Here is a 20426-nt window from a genome sequence, read left to right as displayed (position 1 = left end):
AAGTGATAAACTGTGTGAAAACTATGAAATAAAAACATTTTTCATGCAGCTAATCTGATGTTTTCTCACATTTCAACATACTCTAATACTAGTTATTAGTAACTTCATACAGACAATATGTAAAAAAAAAAAACCTTTTTGATTAAGAAAACTGTTAATTACAGTCGAATACCAATTATCAATTGATTTAACACGTTACTGCAGATCAGGTTTATCAAGAACAGCAAAGTTACAGTAATGGTGTGAATTACAGTGTATTATGGGATGGTGCATAAGCGTCCACTGTGTCGGCTAATATGGAACTAAAACAACAAAACCCATAAATATACAAAAGAACAGCTATAGAATAACTGTCCAGTGTAGTGACCAGTATGCATGAAACGGTTAATATTGATTTTCTATGTATCAAGCCTTAGCACTCAGAGGCATACTGTAGGTGCAATACCTGCCAGCAGGGGGCCCCCAAGAGAGCTTAAAATGTACCACAACAAAGTTTCTCATTTTTTGCGCTAAATCATGTCAGTGGTAATCATACAAAAATACAATATTATGGTAATGTGGTGGCTAGCTGTTACTGCCGTTTTAATCAATTCTCATTGCCTCTGTCAGAGCTGGTGTCATGTTCATGCTCATGCATACTGTATCAGATCTTAACTGCATTTTGAGGAGAGCACAGTCAGTCAGACTGACATGAGGTTAAAGTCCTCTTTTTTCTGTGTCAAACAGAAAAGCAGCAAAAAAAGTAATACTTCAAAAGAGCTCAAATTAAATACTGTTTCAGGCTCATGAACACTTCTATTGTCCCTCTCTATAGGTATTGTACTTTAAAGGAGCTAAAAAATATTTGTTATGTTGAAGTAATATAAATGATTATAGTGGTTGAAAAATGTATTGAATTGCAGAGATATGCACTGAATTTATTCAGAGTCATAGCCTGATGTGTCACTGTGAATGTATGCGACCATTAGAGGAAGTAGTGAGTCACTGTAGCCTTGAGTCTGCCCGTTTCCCAAAGAATTGAAAACTAACAGCCATTTAACAGAATTTGACAAATCAGGTGAACTTTCAGATTAAAAGAAAGTGTTAAAGTGATATAAATAGAAGCATTGCTGTTGTTTTCATTAATGGACATAGCTCTAAATAAAAAGTATGAAGCGTGATGTTGAAATGGCAGCGTTTCTTTAAGTTTAGTTTGATATGAAGGTTATTAAAGTATAAAGTAATAATACTGCATTACTATGTTTGTGCTAATGTTTTGTTGATCCACATATCAAGCTAAACTGTAACATTTCTGACTTTATTTGGACCAATTGTACAGATAACTGAGGTGATTTATGGATTTACTGTACTTGTTTTCGGTCTAAAAACAGATCTAAGCTAACAGAGCTATAATGTAAACTATCAGCTAACGAAGCATGTGAAGATTATAACCCATCACAGAAAACTTGATGATACCATAATACAGAAGTGAGTAAACAATGAGCTTCACACTTTACTTGCGGGTGATCTAGTCAGCAGATACATAGCTGTATTTCGTTGGTGGTTTTGGGTTGGTTTGATTTTCTAAATGTGTTCTGCTTCTCGACTTCCTACTGCTGTTGATAGTTTGGAACATTAATACTTCATATATCCCCTTTAAAGTGAATAACCCATTGAGGTGATGGTGCAAGAATGTATTTCCAATGTACAAAGGGGTTTCTATGAGTGCGTGTGAAGTTTGTACATAAAATAGTAAACCTACCGTGTTGCTAAAAGAGGGTATGTGTGTGCAGCGCTGTGCCAAGCCTCCTTCCCTCGTGGTAGACTATCATACAACAGCAGGTCTTTCTCTGTCAAAACCACCAACACCGGCTTCCAGTTCTGCTTCTCGCTCTCTGTCTGCAGCACAAACACATAAATAATGACACTTCAGTATTCATATCTGTATTCGATACTGACCTGGTGAAACAGTTATATTCAATTGAAAGTAGACACAAAAAAAAATCTGGATTCCTCTACAGTATCATATTACAAAAACCCACAAACAAACAATACCTATTCCTTTGTTCATTATGGATTCAAGCTACTTAAACCCAAAGCACCAGCAGTCTCTCAAAATAAGTAAAGTATACATTTTTATACACAAATGCAAATATTCATAAGAAGTTCATAGCTGTGCACTGAATACTAACATTAAATAAATCGTGAAATCTCCCTCAGGTTTTAGATGAAAGCAGACATTTAATCAAAAATATCAATGGTTCTTTCTATGGCACAGGGTGGAGGAGCTGTGTGTTAATACTGTGTACTCAGCAGTGGGTGTTGACCAGTTATTCCCTCTTAACTAAATAAGAGATGCAAGAATGCAAAAGGGGTATGTAAACATTCATTTTCTTTATTACATAAACACTCTTATCTGGCTCTGCACATCAGCCTCTCTGTCATTTATCTTAAGAATGATCACAACATTAGTGAAAGATTTGTCAAAAGTAGTCTGTTTTGGTCTGCAGTGCCTCTATAGTGCAACCATTAGAGTTATATTAGCTAAAAATAAAAGTGTCAGGTGCTGTGTCTACATATTTTCTCTCCCGTGGCTTTTCGCCCACCCATTCCCCCTAACGAGCAGACCCCTCGCTTCAATTTTAGATCACACACGGTTAATCTCCAAGCGTCGAGTACACATACACACACATACACACACACCCTTACACCCAGCCACGGTATTTTATTTTACAATGCTCCGTAACTATTCTCATTATAAGAGCTTATCTGCAGCACAGCCATGGAATCCTAAGCTGCTCTTTGAAGTTCTGCCTCAGCCAATCATATCGCAGGACTTAGAAGGTCAAGGGTCAGCTTTTTAACATAACGACAATATGTTGCTAAGTAACAGTATTGTACCGCACTCGAAGGATCAAATATTGGCAAATTCACGAGGACTAAATTAGACAGATGTACAGGTGTGTGTCTGTGTGGGAGGAAGTGGGGCTTAGCTGTGTGGGTACTTAGGTGGGAATTTGTTGAGCAGATATAAGCAAATGCAAAAGTATGCACACAACCATATGTGCCTGTGTGCGGTCAGACGTCACTTAAACATCTATTTTTATACATATTTTTAATTCTATCTCACTCATAGCTCTTAAGCAGGAAACAGGCGATTAACCCTTTCATACAAGTTATTAAAGCTTCCATTAAAACCACATTATTTATAAGAATTGCCACTAACTAGTAAATCTCCAAAGTCTTCAGTTTATTGCAGTACGATTACTGCAGTGCTTTTCAACCTTAGGGGTGGGACCCCATGTGGGGTCGCCTGGAATTCAAATGGAGTCACCTGAAATTTCTAGTAATTGATAAAAATAAAAACTTACCAATAAAAATATATGGTGAGGTGAGAGACAATCCCAATACATAAAAGACATGACAAACTGTGAAGCTGAAACTGAAGCACTGTGGTACTGTTTATCTTTCAAATGTTCACTGTGGTCGGTTTCAGATGCTGCAGCTCTTTCATAATTCATAGTTTGAGTTATTGTTTGTTCAGTATTAATTGTCAGCCTTGTAAATACAAGCCGGACTGATTGTGCAGTAATCTCAACCTGGCTTTTCTGCCTCCGTCCATAATAATATACATTATATAGACTAAATGTCGTCTAAAATTAATGTTTATTTGCAACATAGTATAGCAAACTATTACAGGATCAAAAACAAATTAATTTTAGATGTTCAGACGTTTTGAATGTCTAGGGTCGCTAGAAATTTGTAATTTTAAAATGGGATCACAAGCCAAAAAAGGTTGGGAACCACTGGATTATTGTGTTTATTAATGTTTATCCCCTTAAAAATAGTGGATGGTGGTAGAAATCAGTGGCGGCTGCTCGTCTTTCAGAGAGGGGAAGCTCATTGTTGGCTTACATAAAAAAAAAAAAGTCAAGTTATTTTAACATAAATTCGTCCCTCCGTTCGTTTTTAAGAAAATGGTCAGTGACCTTATCGTACCAAGTAAACAAGAAAACGTTGAAATTATGTTCAATTGAAACAAGGAAGTACAATGAGTGTGTTTTATTTACAGTGCAAGAAATGAACAAGTAATTTCGTAGTGGTTTCTCTCTGGATTTCACAGCAGAATGCGCGATGGTATTAAACTGAACTCTGTCAGTGAAGGAGTAAATCTCAAAATAACTGTCAATCAAACGGGACTCAGCCTTTTGACTGATCCTCCAATCAGCACGTGGAAGCCCAGCATCCAGCCCGGCTGAGCTCCGCCAACAGCTCCATTCCCCCCCAGAGATGCCGAGCGTCCGGGAGCGGGACAACATCGTGGCATTTATCCAATTACCGTCCAGTTTTGAGGCAATGAAAAAAAACTGTTCCACTCAGTCCCATTGAAGTCCATGGACGCTGAGTGTCTACGGGCAAATGCACTGAGCAGAGATCGTATGAGAAAACAGCGCAACGGGAATGTATGAGAAGTGAACAACATCGAGTCTGTTGATTTCTGATAAAGCTGATTCTGAACAAACTCGTCTGGGAGATGAACGTGTTCTAACACATTTGTAGTCAAAGAAATGTCAACACAACTGTACATATTTGACCATTTAATTTTCATAATTTTAGGGGAAGCCAAGCGTCCCTTGCAGTCTATGAGAAATCGCCTCTGGTAGAAATGGATTTGTTACCTCCATCTAAAAGAAACATACAGTAATGAAATAAAACTCTCTGACTAACTATGGAAAAGAGAATAATCTGATCAAAGTTTAATCCATGTTGCTAGTATCTTTTGTGACTAAAACTTCACGCATCTGTCGGTGTCATTGCCAGTGTCCTGGGTCAGTTTAGTTGCATAAAAAAGGAGAGGACCAAATAAGTGTCCTGAAACGTGTGTCCCCATTTCCAAGGTCTGAATATGGTCCATTACACAGACAGACATGCGTACAACAGCATATGCAACACACAGGAAGTAAGAGACTCCCCATTAAAAATGTGAGAAATACATAAAAGTGTCACTTGGAGATAAATGACTGCATAGTTTGGGATTATGAAGCATTTTACCCTCCCCCTGTTTCTGCCACAAATACTACACAGAAACTCCTACCTTTGCTGCCAGCCATCCCAGGTGTCGAATCTCTTTGCTGCCAGCAATCCCCGTCCTGGCTGAGTTCTGGATGACCTCCGCCAGCGCCCGCTGTGATTCAATGACAGTTTTTAAGTTGGAAGATGGTTCAAAGGACATATATTTAGCTTTGTAGAGATGAATTGAGACCACAATACATTATCATCAACACATAGAATTCTAATGGACGATTTTACGATCATTACATGTAAAATTTAAAGACACACCTGTGCCAGTGTGGATGTGACAGCGTGCATGGCGGAGAACCAAGCCAGGGCAGATGGTTGGTCTGGGCACCGCAGCACCACGGTGTGTCTGGTGTCGGGAGAGTGCAACTCCAGTTGTCTGGAGGAGGAGATAAGAAAGGTTAAAACAGTCTTAACCTCTCAGTTATCACAGGGGGGTTCTGCAACTTTTACAGCTCACAACCCTTAGTGAAAAAAAAATTACTTTCTGAATATTGGAATTTTGTTACTGGCGTTATCATCCAGGTCCAATTCGACCCAAATTGGTTCCCATCATAATTTTAAATACCAAATGTTTAGCATTTAGCTCTCAGCTTTAACAGATGCTCGTTTGTCTCTTCCACTTGAACACAGGCACTCAGTCAGAACAATGAAAATGAAGTGCATTGAAATTTGTGTTTATTCAAGTTGATTCAAGGCACAGAACAGACTTGTACAAACAGTCTCTATGGGCCATATGACACAACACTGTCTCCCACTAAATTTCCATAACTAATCTGCTTATATCGTATGGGAGTCGTTCTGGCCTTCAGACAAATGCATCTGTAGGATGTTTCTCAATCTCACTGAACGGCTCTTTGCGTACGTGTGCAGTGAATATGAATTTTAAAAAGGTACTCATTGCAGCCTTCATGATGCATAATTAAGTGTACCGTTGCCTCTCAGTATGGCATCAATACAGGGAGGTTCACCTTTGTCAAGTCGACAGGTCTGCAGAAGTAAAAGTAACCTGTCAGCTGGAGGAAAAGTAATTTTTATTTTATGAATAATGAGGCAGAGTGTGAGGAATTATTAAAGCGATTAATTATGGCTGACTCAGAGACTTAGAGGACAAGACATTGTAAACAACAGCATGAGCCGACTTCCTGCTGAGACTTGGTCCATGATTGAAGAATATGAATTAAGTGTTTGACCCTGGACGTGGGAAGGGAGATCATATCGGGCTATTTGTTACTTTGTCAGACTTCTCTTTCATTGTCTCTAGTCAGTATTTGTACAAATAAATACCTTTTATAAGAGCTGTGCAATATGAAAATCTTCTGTATTTTAAGCTCTATTGTTTATTTTATTCTAGTATGATTTACACTCCCACTGAAGCAGTTTCCATTTGCAGGACTCTTTTGAGTTCTACCACATACCCTATGTAGAGGCAGTGTTTTTGTTTACTTGTTATATCATTTCTTTATATTTTGAGCCTTATTTTGCTGCTGTGGTGTAAACCTAAAATACCCGCATTAACTTTGTTTTCTGCTACAGTTCAAACAATTAAAGAGTATTTCAAGTTTTTATACTTTTGAACACACTGCCATTTTATTCAAAATCTACTTTGCTTGCAGCAATACATGAGAACTGTTTTCTGCTTACTTTTATATGTTTTGTACAATGTTGTGTATTTTATTCCATGCTCAAATGACAATACACATAAGGTTTTAATGTAAAAGGAGAAAAATAGTCAAATATGAGCAAGTACCATTGGGCTCCTGTTTGCCCCCAGAACAGCCTTAATTCTTTATAATTAGTATTAGAGTGTTGGAAACATTCTGTAGTGGTTTTGGTCCATATTGACATGATAGTTGTTCCAGATTTGTCTGATGCATATAAATGATGCAAATCTGTTCATCCACCTCCCAGGAGTCCTATTGGATTGACATATTGTGACTATGGAGGCCATTTGACTGCACTGAATAGACCATTATGTTCAAGATGATGTGAGCTTTGTGACATAATGTGTTATCCTCCTGGAAACAGCAATTAGGAGATGGTTAAACGGTGGTCATAAAGGGTTGGAGAAGGTCAGCAACAATACTAAGGTAGGCTATAGTGTTAAAGTGATGCTCAGGGGCTCGAAATATCAAGCTCACCATCCTAAACTGTTAATACAAAACAGGACGGATGCATGGACCCATGATGGTTAGGCCACAGTTCAGACTCTTATCTGAATGTTGCAGCGGATATTGAGACTCGTCCGACCAAGCAACATTCATCTAGTCTTAAATCGTCAAACTTTTGTGAGCCCATGTAAATTGTAGGCTCAGTTTCCTGTTCTTAGCAGACAGGATTGAGACCCAGTGTGGTCTTCTACTGCTGTAACCCATCTGCCTCAAGGTCCGACATGCTGTGTGTTCAGAAATCCATACCCCAGTTGCAACAAGTGGTTATTTGAGTAACTGTTGCCTTTCTATCAGCTCAAACCAGTGGCCATTCTCCTCTGACCTCAAACATCAACAAGGCATTGTTGCCCGCAGACCTGCTGCTCAGTGGTTATTTTCTCTTTTTCAGACCATTCTGTGCAAACATTTCTATGGAAATCCTAGTAGATCAGCACTTTCTGAAATACTCGATCCAGCCTGTCTGGCACTAACAATCCCACCACATTCAAAGTCTTTTAATTCATCTTTCATCTCCATTCTGATGCTTGGCTTGAGATTCAGCGGACTCTGTCAACACAACCTAAATGCATCCAGTTGCTCCCATGTGATTGGTCTATTTAATATTTTAATTGACAGGTGCACCTAATAAAGGGGCCATGAATAGATAATACAAAATGCCCGAAAAAGCGCTTTGGTATAAACTATTCATTGAATTTAATAAAAATATGCTATATCTGACATTTATCTGGATATGAAATTAACTATATTAGAAATTGAGATGCGAGTCATACAGTACAGCTCTTCCTCTAATTGAGGTAGAAAACCAAGAACTGACATTTCAAACTGCACATATTCAACACATAATAGATGGAGCCGTAAAGTGAATGAAGTAGAGCTGAAGTACAGCAAAGCAAATTTTACTGAAGGAAGCAACCAGGGTGAATTTTTTTAGGGGAATAAAGAGATAGTTACAACTTCACAACTCAAAGCTTCAATGGAACCACAGTCTTGATCTAATGAGTTTACCACCAAATTTGAAACAGGCTAACGTCTGGGCTAGTAGTGCTCCACTGCCCAGCTGCTCCTGGTGGTTCAGAAAAAAATGACACTAAACCCAGGGTGGTTTCAACTCTGCAAATATGCCTTCTATAGCAGTTTTCTTTATTCATACACTCTGGGGAGCTGGAAAAGCCCCAGTGAATGTGATGAATCTGCTCTTCCATCAAGCCCTCAGAGGTGGGAGAGACCAGCTAGAACAGCTCCAGGTGTTACTCTAGGTTAAAAATAGACCTGCTGCTTGTAAAAGGCGAGTTGATTAAGGACTGTACATATGCTTTTTTTTTGAAGGCCAGGGGGTAGATGTGAAATGTTGGAGTTGGAGGAGGTTCTTTACAGATGCTGTTTGTTTCAGCAACAACAGGGCTCCCAGGAATTACACCAGACCCAAAGAAAGTGTCAAATGCCAACATGTGGTCAAGATGTAAACAGGTTTTTTCTTGCACGCATTACCATATGAACTGAATGACCGTGACATGACCTGAATGTATGTAATATTATATAAGTTTGTTCCTGTTTGAATAAAGATCAGTCCCACTTGATCAAGGCAGTTACTATTCCCAGTGGATTATTCCTTTAACACTATATATAGATCTAAGCTTGGCAGCTCTGTCATAGCATGCAGATGATGATTCATGCAGAAAGTGTCTGAAGTCCTTGAGAAGTTTTAATATGCAAATTGGAAATCAGCTGCAAGTGTTTCTGAATTAAAAAATATGCTGTCTAGAAGTATTACAACATCTGAACATTCAATGAAAGCTGCGTAATGAGGCACATTTTTGCACATTGTGTAGTCATTTAATGGTGTGGGAGACTTTATTTATTAATTAACTTAATTTTTGCTTTGATTTTTACAAGGTCAAAGTCTTAGATTTTCTCTGTAGATCTTAGTTCAAACCCTTGTTTTTATGATTTAAGTCTGGCTCAAGTCCTGAGTTTAGCATGAGTTCACTAAAAATTCCTCCAGACTTATGCATGTGTATAAATACTGTGGACAGGGCGACGAAGTGTTCCTATTTGTTGCATGTTGAAATAGACGTGAAGAGGTTTGCTGTTTTTTCTGCACAAGAATGTGGGCCATTATATCATGTCAAATCATAGTATCCTGCCCTAACATTAACCAAACTCTGCAGCGACAGTTAAATCTCTGTAACCTTTTAATAACATGTCAAGGTGAAAGAGAGATACTGCATGAAACAAACTGTGAGGAACCGTGCTGTTTCTGCCAGGAGTCATTTCTTCCCTTTACAGCCATAGCCTCATAAGTTCACACTGTATTTCAAAGCTGTTGCAACAGTAATGACACAGAAAAGAGGTGAAAGATGAAAAGAGATTTCCATTTTAGGAGCTAAATACATGTTTGTCTCTTTGTGCGTCTCTCTTCCCCTTTTTCCTCTAATTATTTATCCCTTATTCCCTTCCTTTTCTTTTGCTTTCTCCACTTTTTTCCTTTCCTTTCCTCCCCCAACTCTGCTCACTTCCTCCTATCCTGTCTCTTGACACCTCCACAAACATTTTTAATCTGCTGTAAATGATAAGGAGGCAATTGCATCTCTTTTTAAATTAATCTGTCACCAGTGTCATAGAAAGCCACATTTTATGTACTAATACATTGTATTAGAAAATGTCTTTTGCGCGTTCAACAATTAATATACAAGAAAAAACATATCTAAATTTATCCTAAAGTAACAAAAACTTCTTTTCCTCTTCTTATCTTGTCTTTTAGTATTTCTTCTCATTAGTATACACCTCATTTCCTCATATCCTCCTCTCCTGTCAGTCCTCCCAGGCTTAAACATAGTTTAAACAACATCTGCTGAAGTGAAGAAAGGATTCCTCAGAGGGAGGCAACATTGCAGTGCGTCGAGGAATCAAAAGATAAGCCAGATTTCCCTGTCACTTAACACAAAGCCCCTTAAACAATTTCAGGCCTGAACCCAAATATAAGAAAAACAGAAAAACCTTATAATATTAACAATCACTGCAGAAGCTGTATAAAACCATATCAATGTGAGCATATATTAAGCAATTACCTAAAATGACCAGGATGTTTAGAATAAAGAACTGAATGAGATGCAGTTCTGCAAAAGATATCATACAGAGATATGAAGTGAATATATTCAGACACACAGTCTGACAGATTTATGTGACCACTAGAGGGAGTAGTGAGTATGGTGAGGAAAACTAATACTTCGGGGCCTTTGACCAAATTGCCAAAAAATTACGAGATAGGATGAGAACCACTAAAAAACAAGTTTTAGAGCCAAAGACAGTAACAAAGTGATAAAATCTAGAAGCACTGTTGTTGTTTTCACCACTGGACACAGCTCTAAATGAAAAGAATGGATTTGATATCACAGCGTTTCTTCTGCACGTTTCTTCTGCTTGATTATGAGGCTTATGAAGGTATGATATTATTATGTGGTGGCTGTTTGCCATATGTTGATATGCATTCAGTTTAGAATAAACTATGACAGTTCTGACCTTGTTTGGACAATTCCAAACAGATCTTTAGTGCAAATACTGACAATATAAATCATACAGAAAACAGAGAAGATTTGTGGTTTTACTGTGGCTGTTTTCTGTCTAAAATCGGAGCTAAGCTAACAGAGCTATAATGTAAACTATTAGCTGACACAGCATGAGAAGGTTATAAGAAACAATGTTCACAATTCTGACCAGTTATGAGTTTTGGTTTGAAGAAAAAAATAAAGGTAATACTTTGAACTTACAATATACAATGAACTTTAGACTTTATTCAGTGAGTGGTTCAGTCTGTGGATGAATAACATTGATTTGTTGGTGGTTTTGGTGGCAGTAAGTGCGTTCTGGTACTTCCCCTGCTGTTGTAAGTTCAAAATATCAATCAACAACCCCTTTAAACATTTACATTTTTATTAAAAGCTGAGTCTAAACTGTGTCTCTGTCTGTAAATCTGCCCTACAAAACACTGTGCTATCTGTCCAAAGTAAAAACTCACCTTGGCTCGTACAACGGGATGAGGTATTAACCCAAACTCATTGTGTAACTGGCTGACCAATAAAATCAAAGTTATGGCAGATGAAGTGAATGTTCAACCCAATTTTGCCTGTAACTGGTTTAATACTTCAACAGGAGTTTGTGTCAGCAAAGCTTAAAGTTTCACCAACAAATGTGTCTGGGGATTTTTCAGTGGCATGAAAAAATAAGTCGAGAACAATGTTCACTTTGAGCAAATCTCAGGCACCAAGAGTGTACATATGCTTTTGGGAAACTTTCTCTTTTTAAAGTGGGAAACAGAAGCAGTTTTGTGACACCAGCCAACAGATCTACTCTCACTATGAAAGATGTTCCTGTTTTCCATCTCTATATGAGTGTTTGTTCCATTGGTGACTGTTTGTCAGTGTTAGTGTTTAGTTCAGCACATTACAGTCTAACCACAGAAGCGCTCCCTGTCATCTTTGATTGATTTGCTTAGAGGACTTTTAACTATATCAGTCTTCAGAAATCATACATATGCAAAGGAGACAGACAAAGTGGGAGTCAGAATGACAAAAACAGACAATGAGAGGACAGACGAGGACACAGAAAGAGACTAAATGTGAGACACTATAAAGTCACCTACTCTTGCGCATTGCTTTTGCTGAAATCCTGGTGCATTGATATTTTTGATACCAACTGACACCAATTTGATATTTTGCAAACATCAGACTAGTATTCCCACAGATATATGCAACTCCTTTTATACACTACCAGTCAAAAGTTTGGGCTCACCTGGTTTTTCTTTATTTTCATGACTATTTACATTGTAGATTCTCACTGAAAGCATCAAAACTATGAATGAAAACATACGGAATTATGTAGTTAAAAAAAAAGTGACATAACTCAAAACATGTTTTATATTTTAGATTCTTTAAAATATCCTCACTTTGCTTTTATTATTGCTTTGCACATTCTTGGCATTCTCTCAATGAGCTTCATGAGGTAATCACCTGAAATGTTTTCCAACAGTCTTAAAGGAGTTCCCAGTGATGCTGAGCACTTGTTGGCCATCTGTGGTCCATCTCATGTCATTTAAATGAGAAGGTGTGCCCAAACTTTTGACTGGTAGTGTATATGTAATGAAGGAATTTTAATAAAATACATTAAGTGTATTTTTTTAGACAAAACAGAAGCTATTAACACGAGTGCTTCCAGTGAGAAACATGCTGTCTTCACTATTTTTACAAGTGAGAATAGCGGACTGACAGATCTGTGTCACATGATGCAGCGATAATGACCTGAATCTCAGTATCAGTAAATCCAATGAGCTTGTGTTGGAACAACAGCCTCATGCATGTCCTTCATTCAAGAATAAGAAGCAAAGAGAAAATAATTTTGAATGAATAATGTGTGTCCCAGTCTCTGTTGAGTGTTGGCTGACCTACACTCCTTAACCAAAGACTCTTGTATTGCACAATCCACTCCTCCTACAGATGTATTGCTTCTGTCATGCAGTTTTGGCTTTATAAAACCAATATGTGGGAGGTAGAGCTGAGCAAATTCATGATCTCAGACTGATTGATCTGTAAATCCATCGTACAAATCATTAAAAGTGCTGTTGAAACTTTTCTACTTAACTAACATTGGTCCTAACTGGCCTGTTCATCAGTAAAATTACAGGATTTTACAGAGAGTCAGTGTATTAACCTATGGGTTTGTCGCAGTTAGCATTTACTTGCAGAATTTGTGTAACATGTAGTTTATCCTCTACTAAAGAAATAATGACAAAGAATTACTGCATGTCTGTCAGCTATGAATTCAGCCTCTGAACTTTGGTTTGCGCTGAGTCTAATTTGTATTGTATACTATTAACAGTGGCGGCTGCTCGTCTTTCAGACAGGGGAAGCTCATTGACGGCTTACATAAAAAAAATTGTCAAGTTATTTAAACATACATTCGGCCCTCCGTTCCTTTTTAAGAAAATGCTCAGTGACCTTATCGTACCAAGTAGGTGTCTTTTCCAGGGACTGGACCAGTGTCCTCTGAATGTCCAGCAGAGCTGGGCTGCTTAGATTGCCTTGGCCCATTGTGTTGTGGGTGTAAGACTTCAGCCTTTTTAAACAAGAGGTGCTCCTTTCACTCCGACCTAGCCGACAGTTTGATTGATTTAACTATCTACAAAACGATATTAAACTTGAACAAGAAATGATTAAATTACGTAACTGAAACAAGAAAATGCTGAAATTATGTTAAATTGAAACAAGGAAGTCCAATGAGTGCATTTTATTTACAGTGCAAAAAATTAACAAGTAATTTCACAGTGGTTTCTCTGATTTCACAGCAGAATGCACGACGGTTTTAAACTGAACTGTGTCAGTGAAGGAGTAGATCTGAAAACAGCTGTCAATCAAACGGGATTCAGCCTTTCGACTTATCCTCCAACCAGCACGTAGGATTCAGGTGTCCAGCCCGGCCGAGCTCCGCCCACAGCTCCATTCACCCCCAGAGACGCCCGGCGTCCGGGGGCGGGACAACATCGTGGCATTTATCCAATTACCGTCCAGTTTTGAGGCAATGAAAAAAACTGTTCCACTCAGTCCCATTGAAATGCATGGACGCTGAGCGTCTACGGGCAAATGCACTGAGCAGAGATCGTATGAGAAAACAGCACAACGGGAATGTATGTGAAGTGAACAACATCGAGTCTGTTGATTTGGGATAAAGTTGATTCTGAACGAACTCGTCTGGGAGATGAACGTGTTCTAACACATTTGTAGTCAAAGAAATGTCAACATAACCGTATATATTTGACCATTTAATTTTTGTAATTTTAGGGGAAGCCAAGCGTCCCTTGCAGTCTATGAGAAATCGCCACTGACTATTTATACTGATACTAATTAAAACTAATACTACAATTTCTATTTTCTAGGATAACAACAGCTACAAAAAGCCATCACACACAGACTTAGCCTCTAGAAACTAAAGAATGCTAGAAGAAAACTTATAGTTTTGTTATAACTTGTCTACATTTTTATAAGAGGTGAGGAAAATTTGGATTCAGATTGTAGATCATTTTTCCACCTCAAAAGGTCATCATTTGACCATCATATGAGCCCTAGGGGTAGCAAACCACGCATAATCATGTTCACCAGACAAGTGGAAACTATAAATTTCACAAGACCGTTCCAGCTCAGTAGAGGTTTGGGTGAAGTGTAAAAGCTGGTGTATTTATAAAAGATAAATGCAAATAAGTGCAATGGAAACAGATTTAGTAAATAATCATGTATGTGTGTACGTGTGGACCAGTGATAAGACTTACATTTTCACTGAATGAATACACAAAACACTAAATATATTAGAAGGAAACGAAACACCATTGTGTATGAACAGCTGCAGAAACCAACCACAGCAAATTCTGAGAAGTAATTGGAAGAGTTTGAAACTTTCAGATGAGCAGTTCAATTCAGGAGGAAAAACGTAAAGTTAGTTCAGGTTTTTGTCAAAAAAGTTGATTTACCCCTCAATCAACAGCCCGTATTTTACTGCATTAAACACTAACCATGATGATGATGATGATGATAAAACACCTATTAAGATATGCATCAGTGTAATGAATGGACACATGTATACACTGCATTTTATTTTGACAGTTTTCTGAAAATTTGGTTAAAATTAATGATCATGATGCATTTGGACAGAAAGCTGCCTATCAGTGATGAATGTTTGGATGGTGAACTGCTGACTGCATTGATTTATATGTGGTGTACTGCACAGCCTATTAAACCTAATGAGGGCTACAGACTACTTTTACAGAGGCCACAGAAAATATTGTCCAGAAAAGTGTTTCTGCAGAACACTAAAAAGTCACAGTAAAGTTGATCTGTGACATACTGGATACACAGTAAAATGCACATTTATATAAAACTTTTTGTGTAAAAAAAAAAAAAAATAATAATAATAATAATAAAATAAAAACTCAGCCGAAGAATTTTGCCAAACACATGTTTGGGAAGGTCACACTAAACATGACGACCACCAAATTCTAATCAGTTTATCTTCAAGCCTGAGTGAACATTTGTGCCAAGTTTGAAGAAATCCCCTCATGGTGTTTCTGAGATACAGTAGATGTAAAAAGTCTACACACCCCTGTTTAGATACCAGGTTTTTGTGATGCAAAATAATCAGACCAAGATAAATCATTTCAAAAATTTTTCTACCATTAATGAGACCTATAACCTCCACAAGTCAATTGAAAAAAAAACTGAAATCTTTTAAGGGAAAAAATTTTAAAAAAATTCAATAACCTGGTTGCATAATTCCTTAAACTAATACTTTGTTGCAGCACCTTTGGCTTTTATTACTGCACTCAGTCTTTTTGGGTAGCAGTCTATCAGTGTGGCACATCTTGATGTGGCCATATTTGCCCACTCTTCTTCATAAAAATGCTCCAAATCTGTCAGACTGTGAGGGCATCTCCTGTGCACAGCCCTCTTCACATCACCCCACAGGTGTTTTGGAATTATGGCCAAAATATTCAACCTTGTTTTCATCCAACCATAGCACATTTTCCCACATGCGTTTGGAAGATTTAAAATGTGTTTTTCAAAAATTCAGCCAGGCTTGGGTAGTTTTCTTCACGAGATAAGGCTTCAGTCTTGCTTCCCTACCCCATATCCCAGACATGTCAGATTGTTGTCATGTGAACTACATCACAAGTATTTGATAGAAATTAATCGCTTTTCCATTGGACATCTGCGCAAAACTTTACCGATATTTACTAAATGTCAAAAAAACAGAAGTGTGTAATGTCAGTTTTTCCATTAAATCACAAATGCAATGATTTGTTTATTTATTATCGCGAGATGACACGAGAAGTCATTCCATAAACATGGCGACGAGCATAAATATGGTGTTGATTTACAGATATATTCATTAATATTATTATATATTACCCCTCTATCTCGTACTAAATTAAAATATGATTGGGTTTCCTGATGTGTCCACACATACCGTGACATGTTTCCTCTTCTTTTTCGCTTGTTGTAACGTACGTCAACATTCGGTATTTTAATTCACCTGACTCTGCTTGTGAAAAAAGGTCTTTCCATTGCAGTTTTGCGTGATATACCAATTGCGCTACACCTGAAAAACCACCTCTTGCCAGCGCAAAAACTTTTAATCGAAAAATGAGACTTTTGGCGAAATTGTCGTTTTTCCATTAGGTAAATTTTTATGCGCAAGTTATATTTGAGGGTCAGAGGAAAAGTGGCTATTGTTGCATCTCCTTCAATGTTGCCGTCAGCCTCTTGACAGCCTCCCTGACCAGTTTTCTTCTCGTCTTTTCATCAGTTTTGGAGAGACGTCCAGTTCTTGGTCATGTCACTGTTGTGCCATATTTTCTCCACTTGATGTTGACTGTCTTCACTGTGTTCCATGGTATATTTAAATGCATTAGAAATTCTTTTGTACCCTTCTTCTGACTGATACCTTTGAACAATGAGATCCCGCTGATGCTTTGGAAGCTCTCTGCGGACCATGGCTTGTACTGTAAGATGTGAGTACAAAAATGTCAAGAAAAGCCGACTAGAACAGTCCAAGTTCTTTTGGGGTTAATCAAAATCACTTTAAATGGTGGCAGATGTGTGCTGACTACCATTTAACATGAGTTTAAATGTGATTGGTTAATTCTGAACACAGCCACATCCCCAGTTATAAGAAGGTGTGCACACTTGTGTCAACCACATTATCTCAGTTGTTTATTTTTAGTTCCGCTCCCTAAAAGATTTCAGTTTGTTTTTCAATTGAGTTGTAGAGGTTGTAGATTACATTATTGGTTGTACATTGGTCTATTTTTTTTTTTTTTTAACATCACAAAAACCTAGCATTTTAACAAGAGTGCGTAGACTTTTTCTATCCACTGTATTTCATTCACGAGAATGGGGCTCATGGACATCCTGAAAACATGTCTCCAGCCACAGCTGTCACGAGTACAAAGGCATAAAAAGAAACTTGAACTGGGCAAAATTCAGAGACAGGCATCTAGATAACAGAGAGCTGGGAATACAGAGAAAGACAAGGATTATGAAAGAGAAGAAAGGACGAGGAGAGAAGTTAAAAAGGGCAGAAAAAAACACAAACAAAAAAAGACCAGACAGGAGAGACAACTGGGAGAGGAATCACACATAAAAAGCCTGTGACACCAAAAAAATGAAAGCTGTGAATGACTTTCTGCCCCATGCTGCTTGATTGGGCCATTGTCATATTACAAACCAATTAACTTGACGACACCTCCAATACAGGGCACCTCCTGCTGAGTGAAAATTATCAAAGTGCTACTTCAAACGCTCGACTTTAAGGAAAATTCCAAACGGCCTAAAAAAGTCTGAGAGAACACCCGTTTGAGTAATCCCTTCAGGATATCAGAGGACGGCTGCAGACCCAGGGGAAGACTTCTCCATTCTGTCACTGACAAACTGCTGAGTTAAGACGCAGGGGAAAAGGATGACCTTTGTTTAACTGAGGTAACCATCTTTTGGCTGTGTTAATTTTGAACTTTGTAGTGCTAATAAAACGGAACAGCCCACAGTCTAGTTGAAGCTGTTCAGTCCAGTCCAAAAAGTAGGATATGTGGAAGCTGCACACTCGGAAACCTGATGCAATATTTTATTTCAGCTTCAACAGGAATTCTTGAGGCCAAAGTACACTTGACTGTGTTTCAAATCAAGGCAATCAACTTTCTACAAACCTCACACTGCGTACCCTACTGACTTCAAACGCAACCTTTTTTTTTTTTTGCAAAGACACTGCGCCTAAAGAATAAAAATCACGATATTTCCCATCTTTGCCTTACCACCTATCAAACTTCTCTTTTGTTTGCATGTTGCCTCCAAAGTCCACCAGAGTTTATCATAACAAAAGAACGGGACACATAGCGCAACAGGGGCGACTCAGTGATGTGTTTTTAATAGCTTTAGGGCGGCTGAAGATCTCTAAGGCACAGAGGAATGAGTTACATTAGACTGTAGATATGCACAACAGTTAACGGTACGATCAATGAAGTGTTGGTTTTTGTCTATTTGAGCTGCAGTCAGTTCCTCATTTTGCTCATTACTCATATATAAACAGCAAATGCACAAGAGGAGCTGATATTTAAAGATGATAAGTAATTCCTGAAAAAGACTGTGGAGCTCAAGCCAGACAAAGGCAGCCACTGCACCAGAGCTCCTTCAGAGGCTCAGCCATCATTTGTAGAAATAGTGTTTTGTAGAATGGGAATGATCCAATCTAATTGTCTTTTTTTAAATATTATTTTCTGGGTATCTTGTGACTTTATAAGTAATAAGTATTTCATCCAAATTAATTGAATATTATAGACAAATTTAAAGAATATCAGAGAAAGAAAATGAAAATGTATGTGTTGCCATCCACTATCATACTACAGGTATCAGAAGTAGATTTTTTGAAGTCAGCATTCATTCATTTTCTGATCCGTGAAATCCTCGAGAGGATTGCGGAGATGATGGAGCCTATCCCAGATCCCAACGGGCAAAGGCGGAGTTCAACCTGGATGTACCGTCTGTTCATTTCAGGTCTAACATATACAGACAAACAACCATCCACTGTCACATTCACATATGGGGGGTTTACATTAACAACACAAGCACTGCAGGTTTCTATTAGTAATGAGTTTAATGATTTCATTAACCACCTGAGTGAAATGTTCAGGGCTTATACTGCAACTACATTTAACAGTTATCAAGATCCCAACCGTTGAGAATGAACTGCCACTACCTTAATGCAATTATTATATAATATAATAATAATTATATATAGTCGTTGGTACATTTATTTGTGTATTTGGACCCTAATAGTTCATATAGTTTGAATTTGAACCCTCCAGGTGCAGCAAAGCTATCTTTATATTCATTTTGGCAAAAATCGAGTGGATTTCTACAATCCATTTTAATTCCTTCTGAATTTGTTATGTTACTTTACTATAACTAGTTACGTTATGACATTTGCACATATAAGGTCAAGACTTCCAACAAACATTTCTCCGAGTACAACATAATTGTTTGTCAGCAGCAGCAGTTGTAGTCCATACTGAAAATATGTCCAAACTTTGAGCCGATTACCTAAAATGTTAAATTGTTGGTTGTATTTCCGAACACAAGTGGCTGAACGGGCTTGAAGTGGCTCATGTGCATTTAAAGGGACAGCTCTCAAAATGACCTTTCTGGTGTCATTACTCAGAAATAGGGTTGAAGATGGACCTGTGGAGTTGAATTAATGAAGAATTCAGACCCAAGCATAGCATTTACAGCTTATGTAGACCACAGGGAAATGTTTTAAAATGCATAATTCCATTTAAAACTAAAAAAGCACTCAGAGAGCGCAGACCTCCGTCAAGGCAGATCTGCCCCCCCCAATCACCACCAAAATTTAATCATTTTTTTCCTTGTGCCAGTGTCAACATTTCCTGAAAATTTCATCAAAATTCATCCATAACTTTTGGAGTTATCTTGCTAAGAGACAGAAAGACAGACCAACAGACCGACAGACAAACCCCAATGAAAATATAAAAGCTTTTTGTTACTTCAGTGTAAAAAAACAGACCTGCTACATGGTCTATAATCTGAATTTGGTGTGATAAGAACCACCTTAGTACACTTAATGAAACCTAGATATTATATATTATATTTAACATTAGCCCAGAGTTCTGTGAGAACTTCTTTAAGGACTGGAGGAGTTGCAATATCAATTTGATTTAACAAATAGACATGATTTTTGTTTCTTCTGTTGTATTTTTAATTAACTGAGCTATTCTCACTGTATTCACAATACACGTCTGTGTGCATCTAATAACAGACCATATTGCACAGATGGATTGACTGTGATGTTTCATAGACACTGAGAAGTGAGACTTTATTTCATTTTTTTCCCCTCAAGGACCTAAATTCTGCTATTTATCTTTTTTGAGTTTTGCTAAGGACACAAGAAGACCTGAGTGAGACACATGGTAAAAAATCAGGGAGATGAGCAAATGCAGCACGTCTATGATCACTACAAAACAACCAACTCAACATGAACCTTTTTCACAAGTTGGTCTGAACATTTTTTCATCAGCTGTGCAGTTTCAGTGAAATGGAAAAACCGTTAACTTGTTTCTCTTTCCTCACAGAATGTTCCTTTGTTTTACAG

At 37.8% G+C, this 20426-nt stretch overlaps 1 protein-coding gene across 3 annotated transcripts in view; it reads right to left on the bottom strand.

Annotated features, from left to right (window-relative positions):
• The window catches only part of sntb1 (syntrophin, basic 1), a 56408-nt gene that overhangs the window by 15780 nt on the left and 20202 nt on the right, over positions 1-20426 (bottom strand). For all 3 annotated transcript variants that reach the window (XR_003937767.1, XM_030158716.1, XM_030158715.1), the window contains exons 3-5: positions 5320-5437; positions 5075-5164; positions 1742-1878 (exon numbers count right to left, since the gene is read on the bottom strand). Coding sequence is in view for 2 of the 3 variants with exons in the window: in XM_030158716.1 (XP_030014576.1) it covers positions 1742-1878; positions 5075-5164; positions 5320-5437 (345 nt within the window). In the remaining variant the exon portion in view is untranslated. The remainder of the gene's footprint in view (positions 1-1741; positions 1879-5074; positions 5165-5319; positions 5438-20426) is intronic.

Source organism: Sphaeramia orbicularis, chromosome 16, assembly GCF_902148855.1.
Source record: "Sphaeramia orbicularis chromosome 16, fSphaOr1.1, whole genome shotgun sequence".
Taxonomy (NCBI): domain Eukaryota; kingdom Metazoa; phylum Chordata; class Actinopteri; order Kurtiformes; family Apogonidae; genus Sphaeramia; species Sphaeramia orbicularis.
This window is presented reverse-complemented; position numbering and strand designations above follow the sequence as displayed.